This window comes from Tachysurus fulvidraco, chromosome 21 (genome assembly GCF_022655615.1).
Source record: "Tachysurus fulvidraco isolate hzauxx_2018 chromosome 21, HZAU_PFXX_2.0, whole genome shotgun sequence".
Lineage (NCBI taxonomy): Eukaryota > Metazoa > Chordata > Actinopteri > Siluriformes > Bagridae > Tachysurus > Tachysurus fulvidraco.
Window position 1 is genome coordinate 6,718,688 of NC_062538.1, and position 9,560 is coordinate 6,728,247.

The 9,560-nt window shown below is 35.8% G+C and overlaps 2 protein-coding genes across 3 annotated transcripts in view; one reads left to right on the forward strand and one right to left on the reverse strand.

Annotated features, from left to right (window-relative positions):
- The window catches only part of rap1gap2b (RAP1 GTPase activating protein 2b), a 42,360-nt gene that overhangs the window by 31,515 nt on the left and 1,285 nt on the right, over positions 1–9,560 (reverse strand). For both annotated transcript variants that reach the window (XM_027156895.2, XM_027156902.2), the window contains exon 2: positions 3,436–3,471. In XM_027156895.2, the coding sequence (XP_027012696.2) occupies positions 3,436–3,471 (36 nt within the window). The remainder of the gene's footprint in view (positions 1–3,435; positions 3,472–9,560) is intronic.
- The window catches only part of st6gal1 (ST6 beta-galactosamide alpha-2,6-sialyltranferase 1), a 33,487-nt gene that overhangs the window by 1,567 nt on the left and 22,360 nt on the right, over positions 1–9,560 (forward strand). Inside the window, exon 2 of the mRNA XM_027156942.2 lies at positions 857–968. Within this exon, the coding sequence (XP_027012743.2) occupies positions 857–968 (112 nt within the window). The remainder of the gene's footprint in view (positions 1–856; positions 969–9,560) is intronic.

Consider the following 9,560-nt stretch of genomic DNA (forward strand, 5'->3'; position numbering starts at 1 on the left):
TATTGTTAGATTAATATTTACTTTAAAAAGGCAAAATGGCACTGCAATCGTGAATGACACTTATTGCCAACAGCGTCTTATCTGTACCATAGACTCCTGACATCTTCTGTCATCTATTTGGATGCTTAGCCAAGCAGAAACAACACGAAGATCGGTCTGATGTCAGAGCTGTGATTAAAAAAATCACAGCCTAAAAGACATCCCTGAGCAACCTGCTGAAACATTTCCAATTAGCATCTAGGCTAGCGCTGACCTTCTCCTGGCATGAGCATACATGATAACCTTTACCAGTGCAGTCCTTCCAGATCAGGGCAAAATGTATAAAGAGTCACTGAGCACAACATGTAGAAAATGGCATATGGCTGAGTCTTAGCATGAGCTTTTATATTCAGGCACTTGGAATTTTGTTGGGCGTACCCGAGAACACTGTATTATAGTGTTATTTGAACGGGCTGCTTGTAGCAGTCCTGCCAGCGTCTGTGCCTGGCACACTGTGCACTCTGTAGTCAGGGAGACTGAACAGCAGGTGAAGGCTGAGATGTGGATATACCACCTGTTACCACTGTAAATTCGCCAAAGAGAACATAACTGGCTTCCAGTTACACAACACCGACCATTATTTTTAGAAGAAAATCCACTCCAGTATCAAAACATCAATCAATTTCTGCAGATGATTTGTAGGTGTAATTTTAGCTTTTGGACACATCCCCACTACTGAACACGTACATCAATATTACATCTTTCATACCTTTTGAATTCTCGAATCTGACTGGTCAGAAGATGTTGATACAGTAGTACTTGTTCTAATACATTATTGTTTCTATAGCAACATTATTATTGTTGTTTTCCACTGCAGGATGTTTACCTATGATATCTTTTGGACATCTTGGACAACAAAGGCCCTGGGTCTTAAAGCTTGGAAGTGTAACTGTGTCAATAAGCTGGAAATTCTGTGGCTCGTGATTAAGGTCTGTTATAAACTTCATAAATACTTACTTTTTCAAAATTCCTCATTAGAAACAAAATGCCAAAGATGGGGAAAACAACAGGAGAAAGGTTTTGGCTGATCAACTACAATTGTTAGAATTTGAACATCCGGTTAATTTTTGGTCAACTGGATTGCACTTTATTCTCTCATTAAATTTCACTTATTGTGGTGGCCTGAAGAGCATTACTCATCTAATCAACAAGGGATAATGGCTCAGGGCTTTAATGCATGCTGATTCATAGGCAACACAAAGGGGACATCAGAGGGTCCAGAGCCACTACAGGTTCAAAGAATCCATCTTATAAATGGGAATGCTATAAATAAAATGCACTCTGCACATTCTGTGAGCATTTGTGCCCACAGGAGTAGACACTAAACCTGGAAATATTAAAATTTGATTTTCATCGTTTCTGTGGGGGAGACATGGCAGCCAGCAAGAACTGGGGCTAAACACTGAATCATTTCCATGTATATGAGAGTAAATAGATGTGAGACAGCCATGCAGTCACGACCTCATTCAGCCAGTTCATCCTCACTTATTCCCTGCCAACAAATAGCACTTTAGCAGTCCTTCACAATTTCCCATGAGAGAGAGAGAGAGAGAGAGAGAGAGAGAGTAGGCACTATGATGATTATTTTTCAATATCAGTCAATGCCTCAAAGTGTTTTATTCCCCTTATACCACACAAATTTCCAGCCCTAACACGTTTTTATTTATTTAATGTTGTGGAATAGGCAGGTTCCTGTTGTCTGTTTTTTCTTTTTCTCTACTAAAGTTGTTACAGAGAAACCACAAAATGCAAAACCATTTGTCTTGAAGACTTTCCAGTGTCAGAAAACTGTTGCAAAGGTTTATGTTCATTACATGTTTATTATTAATCCCTTTGGTGGTATTTTACCTACTGTAGCATTCGGACTGATCAAGCATTTTCATAACCAATGTTCACTTGTTTTAGGATTAATATTACAGGTTTGTTTTCTCAAACAAATCCCTTTCTAGCTGCATACTGATCAGTTTTTATGTCGCATAATTGCAGCGCCTGCAATTTTATCCAAGTAGTAAAAATAAATGCCTCACTTACAGTTTATTTTTAGTGTTATTGCTTATTTACTGCTTGCTTAAAAAAAATCTGTTTTGTAATTTTCTAGTCACTTGTTTTTAATGGCTTCTTTCCTCCAAGCATTGTCTCATTTACAGACCACAACATTTCTGCCAATCGCTAAAGGTTTCTCGATGTAAAAACATAAGGCAGCTTTATTATTATCCTGTGGCTCACAAACATTATAGAATCATAAAATATAAGATCTAATCATCAGATTTAAATAAGCAAATACAGGTTAGCTATCTATCTATCTATCTATCTATCTATCTATCTATCTATCTATCTATCTATCTATCTATCTATCTATCTATCTCACTGTTCACTTTATTAGGAACACCTGTACACCAGCTGGGGGTACAAATATCAGAATGAGGAAAAAGTGTGAACAACAAGAAGAAACTGGGGCTTTGAAACTTAATGACTCACTGAAACCTGACAGTTAAAGAGTGAATTAAGACCAGATGATTTTTTGAATCTACAACTTTGTGTGAGTCTGGCAGTTCATACGGATCTGGCGAATTTCCTCTGTCCTCTCTTACCAACAGGCCGTTTTCACCCACAGAATTCGCACAATTATGTGTAAACTCTAGAGACTGTTGTGTGTGAAATTCACAGTTTATGAAATACTCAAACCAGCCATCTGCCAGAAACAATCATATCACCTTGAAAGTCACAGAGCTAATAACTACTGTATGTGATGTGAACATTAACTGAGGCTCTTGATTTGCAGGATCTTTTGCATTGAACTACTGCTGCTACCACATGATTAGATGAGCATATACATTTAAAAACAACATGCAGTTTATTAACATTTAAAGACTTATTTGCCTTGTAGAGCATGTACATTTAATTAAAGTGAGTTTATTAAGATCTGCATATTGATTTGCTCTGTAGAGCATGTTATTAACATAAAGTGTAATCAAAGCAACAAACATCAATCAGTCGATCGTAACTCAAGGCTGCAATCCATTTATAAAGTGAACATGTTCTATTTGTGTTCACACAGATTATGTGATTGCTGAATGGAAATTTGATTGCATTTGCGGTCCTGAATGATAGAGCTGTAACATTTTAAATCATACAGCTTTGCAGGCCTTTTTTGTAACTAGGAATAATGCTAATTACATAGTCATCAGCCTAGCGGATGTCCATTAATCCATCTCTTTACAAATACACAGTCTGTATGTTTACCGTGACTGTTTACCATACATATACATATACAGTAAGTATAAGAAGTACATAGAAGTATCTGTGTGTGTGTGTGTGTGTGTGTGTGTGTGTGTGTGTGTGTGTGTGTGTGTGTGTGTGTGTGTGTGTGTGTGTGTGTTTAAGCAGATTACTCACCGGGTTCGAAGAGAAGTAACTGATGGTTTGTCAATCCTGGATTTGGATAGAAACAGAAAGATTTAGTCATCAAATCTAAACAAATTGTCTCTGACTTTTCCCCTGCTCTAACATTCCTGTTTAATCCAGTTCAGGCTTGTTAACTGCCAATGGGTACAATCAAGTGTGTTGTAGGCAAAAAAGACAGTAATTTGTACTGCATATGGGTGCTTCGGTAACAGGAATAAGAAACAAAGATATCACATTTTATGGTCTGCAGAATTTTGCCTTTGTCTTTGTTTGTGCTCAAGCATGATAGAGCAGCTCAGGCTGCACTGATGTGTCAGAGGCAGGTGAATGTAATACATGCATACAAATGTGTCATAATAGGTATCAATCACAAGGTAAGAGCACAGGCAGACGAAGTTACCAAAGATATATCCTCACCAAATCTCCTAAATAAAAAATCTGCTAGTGCTCAAACTCTCAGAACACATGACTAACTAGACTTTTAAACCAAATATGACAGCACAGAAGCGAAAAGTAGATAGGAAAACCAGGAAATATGTACATATTTTAAAAAAAGGTACAACCGACTGTCAGGGTGCATCAACTGAGGAATGATCTGCAGAAACCAGGAAATAAAACAGTAAGGACTGTATCTTTATCTTGGTAAGCTGATGCAGGGTGTTACAACTAAAAAAACTAAACAAGAACTAAAAAACTGACTAACATGCATATGTTTTCTAATTATAAAACACATAACCATAAATAACAATAAATGTATGTGATATATGCAGTAGTAAATGCTTTAAAAACATTTCTAATTTTTAAAAAACTTATTTATCTAATTTATACTGTTTGTGCATGCGTGTGTCTGTGAAATTACTTTTTTTTATCATGAATATGTAAATAATGTTCGTAAGACATTATAAACAGACACATAATTATTTTTCTGATGTGAATTTTACTTCTATGAGCAATACAATCTTGTATATAATCAGTGGGAAAAAATCTGCATGCTAGTGGTATTGGGAGTGAACAATGTATATAGCATAATCAGAACATTATATTATTTCTCTAGCCATCCAAGGAAACAATATACTAAACACCATTATCCAGTCCAATGAGAAGCTGCATTTTTCCTCAGCTAAATGTCTAAAAGTGACTGAAGTGAACAGTATGCTCTGTGATTAGCCAAAGCACTCAGAGCTGCTTGCTACAGCACTAATTCATGAGTTATTCTTGTAATGCAAATTCAGTTTGTCTCTGTAATATAATGCTAATTCAAGAATTATCCTGTTTCCGATCATGCTAATTCATGAATTTGTCGGTCTTCTATTATGCTAATTCATCTGTCACATTTGAAAGGCTGTAGTCCACTTAAAGAGGTAATAGAGGCTCAATTCGTCCGGATTGTGTCATAAATTAGAAGGAGGGTACAGAAACAACCTGAACGTTAAAATTGAATTTTAACATATTACAATTAATACAATAAATCCAATTATTGTTCAACTCATTACTTTATTATACTAACAGGCCATGCATTATTCTATATATTTTTTCTTGTTTTCTTGTGATCACAACTTTTTTCATAATATCGACATAACAACAAGGTTTTCTCATGATGTTATTGTATCACGAGTAAACTCTCATGCCTTGCAAATGTTTCTGGTGTATGTGCGTGTTAGCGTCTGAAATCTCCATCATAAATACCAGCCACTGACAGACAGAGAGCTGTTTCAGTTTGAGGTCCTGATCAAAGTAAAAATGAATGCGATCAACAATGATTCTGCATTACTGCACTTCTGCTGCCTCTAGAAGATGATCTTATGCCGAGATCATAGGGAAATTAAGTTATCATGAGAAATCAACTTTTGTTACGTCAGTATGACAAGAAAAGTCGTGATCATGATAAAACAACTTTTGTTACATCCAGATTACAAGAAAATTAATTCGTGATCACGATAATACAAGAAAGAAAAAAATTAATAATGCATGGACAGGGCTTCCGTTAATATAAATGTGTGAAGGTGCATGATTAGAAGACCAGTGTTGATTTCAAGCTACAACTAAATTGTTAATAGATTGGAGACAGAAGAAAATAGCTGTACATACCATTTTCTGCTAATGTAGCTCATCAATTGAGAACCAACCAATGTCTATGAAACTAGCACTGTGACCTGCCTAATTTCCCCACATACAGAAGAACTATCCCTGTGTTATTTTGCTGTCGGTTTTAGTTAGAGTGAGGCAGATTCAATGTTACTCACACTGACATGCAGGAAAGGTCATCTAATAAAACTGTAACTTTCTAAACACCAACACACAGAAATGCCAGAGTGAGACATATCATATGCATAAACTACATAAACCTGAACCCAGATCAGAGAAAGTCAGGTGCACTAGTGAACACAACCAAGATTTTACTATAAATATAGTGAATATAGTTTGTGTGCTCTCACAGTTTTAGATGGATGGTATTCTTAGTCTGCAACCTAGCAAACCAGTATTGATGTATTCATTGATAGACACTTCACCTTTTTTTCTCACTCTGAATATGGGGTTCTGCCAAACACCATAAAGGTAAATGCTATTTACTAAGATCCATGAAATAGCATAGAAGTAAAGATTGAAACTCATGAATAAGCATTATAGAAACCAGTTAAACACAATAACTAGCATTATAGATAAAAGGCTAACTCATGAACTAACATTATAGATTGTATGCTAGCAAATTAAGCAGATGCAAGTGCTAGCATTATAGTTAATAGGATAATACATTAACTTCATTCATGGCATTTGTCAGACACCCTTATCTACAGTGAATTACATTTATACAGCTGAGTAATTGAGGGTTAAGAGCCTTGCTCAGGGGCCAAGGATTGGCAGCTTGATGGCCCTGGGATTTTAACTCACAACCTTCTGAGCAGTACTCCAACCTTATCCACTGAGCTATCACTTCCCCAACTAGCATCCTAGTAAACTGGAAAATGCATGAATTAGAATACTAATTAGAATTAAAGACAACAGGCAAATGCAACAGCTAGTATTACAGTTAATAAGATAAAACATGAACTAGTATTAATATAAAGCAGTTTAAGCAGTTCTGATAACACATGAATTAGCATTATAGTAAACAAGCAAATGCAAGAGCTAGCATTAAAAAAGGCCAGCCTATGAATTACTTCTCAGTCATCTTGGTTGCTGTGTTAAAATGAACAGTACTGTACATTTTACTGTTACTTGAATCAACACAAATTTGAAGTTGTTGAACAATAAGCTAGATTACTGTTGGTTAGACCTACACAAATACATGTTTTAGCTTGGAAAAGCTGGTTCTGCATCAGCGTATAAAATTTGTACAAACTATTGAGCATTTCATGGGGGTTCTAATAAGTGCAGAGTAAACAAATCTAAACCGTTCATTCACCCAGTGCAGTTAAAAAGAATTCAATTTCAAGACCTAATCAAATAACAGTATAGCAGTTTCCTGCCAAAAGTCTGGACTTCAGGCACTAATTGTTGATGTAGCAATGCTGAAATGTCTAAGACAGTGGAGAGACCTAAGCATCCCTGGCCAAATATATCAGGTATCATCGGTTTTAAACAGAATGAGAACGAGCTGCAAATTACCCAAGTAGAAATCCATGGAGATATCGGTATCTCACAGCTAAACATTCAACCTGCTGAAACGTGTACATGTAAGCTGATACAGCTTAGTGAGCAAGATTAACTAGCCAAATCTTTTAATGTTTTACAGTATGTATGCTCTCTATTAGCCATAACATATTACTTGGATATTCAGTAGCAGTTGCTTTAACTTTAAGCAGTTGTGTTAAATACTATCTAAGAAGAATCTTTTTTAGAAAGGTATCTAGAAGCGTGTATGAATTTACATTAGCTAGTTAACATTACCTTACTTTATATACTATGATATTATTACTATTGAAATATATTCTAAAGCAATCACACAAGCAGATATGACTTGCTCGTGGTTTTGCACATCATGACACACTACATGCAACATTTTAAAGTTTTTACATTTACTCAAGTAAATTCTTGCTACATTGGATGTATTTTTACTCAAGTTTCCCACCACAACTTGTCTGTAGGTTTTAACAGAAACATGCAAGTGTGCGTGTGTGTTTGTGTGTGAGAAACTGTGTGTTTAGACACCTGCCTTTTCAGACTCAAAAGTGAAACATCGCATATTACTACTTCTCGTTTTATATCACATGTGATTTTTTTGCAAGCTCAGTACTCTGTTCCATTCGTGCATTGTATGTGTGTGTGCTTTGATCGAGTTAGAGGTAGTGTTTTGGGGGCTTGCGGTTTGCCTGGGTGTGGTGGGGATGTGGGTGACATGAGAGGAAGGGTGTGTGCACATGAGACAAATTTTCCCACAGTGAATACAAGCTGATGCACAAAGATTGTGTAAACAGGTGATCTTTGCTAAACAGTGAGTGCAATTGAGCTGAAAATATGTTATTTAATACTAGAAGATATAATACTGTAGACCTGCAACATGAACTATTTTTTTTATAGATAATTAACTTACATACACTATTTTTCCAGACCTAAATGTACATCTAACCGTCACACCCATATGTTGCACAAACTGTTGTCACTAAGTAAAGCACACAACTGCATAAGCAAAATACATTAAGACATGACACTGTACTTAGGAAATTAATCAACTGGAGATATGTAGTCAAAAGTCCAGTGGGTGGAGCTTGTTCTGAGCCAACTACTCCTGTAAGGTTAACACTTAACCCTAACCTTAAACCTAAACCCTAGTTGTAACCCATCAGACGCTGTAGAACATGGAACAAAAGACATGTTGAGTTGTCATAGACATTTGGTTCAAATGCACCAAAGGAGAAGCTAGATAAGGTCCGACTACACCCTTCTTTTTTTTTGTTTAATGTTGTGGAATTGTGAGTTATAGAAAATTCACACATGTTTGGAGTTCAAAGTGATTCCAGATTTCTAAGATGGCTGCCTCCATAATGTTAGCTAAAGAGTGATGTTTGTTCATGTATAAAACTCAGAGTGAGTCCCACTAAAGTTCAACAACGTGTGTGACATACAGTACAGTACTTGAAGAACTAGATGTGGTGTGCTCAGCTATTTTAAGTGCATGTCTATGTATTTAGGGTTCAACATTTCGAGATATTAATTACGTAAGCTGACCGACCACATTTAGTGTAAGCACAAAATTGTGTACTTTTGATCTTTCCGGTGTACAAATTGACAAGCGAAAGGAAACATCAGTCTTTGCGATCTAATCTCCTATATCCATCTTCCATATATCTAAATATACAGTAATTTTCAAATATTTAAATATTTGAACATCCATATACAAGCACAGAGGCAAAGCTTCTATTTCTCCTACATTATTAACAACCCTGGCTCTGAGAAAGACATGAAGCGAAACAGTAGATATGCCAAACTGAACAGAATGCTTGGTTAGTCAGAGTGTGCTACACTGTTTCTGTCATCACCTGGCACTAAACACACAATCAGAAGTCATCAGAAAAAAAAGAGTCAAAGGGTCTCATTATAAGATGTCCTTTCTTTTTTTTAGAACGTTTTCTGATGATGTTCTTGGTTATAAACAAACCCTAGACACTAGATGGAACCTTTTTTTATGCATATTTGAGCTAAACATTTTTAAAAAATTTTGAAAATTAAACTGGAAATTTCTTATAACCTGAATAACTTCTGATATACAACTACCTTCAAACTTTGGGCCACATCTTCTGCCTCTTCCTGAGTCAGTTCATGAGGAACTAAGTGTAATTTGAGTGTGTGTAATGCATGGACACACAAAAAAAAAAAAAAAACAATGGAAATTTTTATCAATTGTTGGCTCTATTACAATCATAGATCCGGTAGAAAACTAATGATGTATGCATTATTAAAATATCTTGGCAAATCTACTGCAGTGAAAATGAGGGGAAACCCTAAGTAAATTTCTTTTTGAAAAAATATATCTTTGGGAAGCTGACACCCTTTATTTATGGTTAGTTGAATTTTATAATTAATTACACACTCAGGTGCCACTATAAATTGTATTTTTGATATAAAACCAGTGTGAACAAACAGATGCTAAAATGCTGAAGTGCTAGACTTCAGCAGTT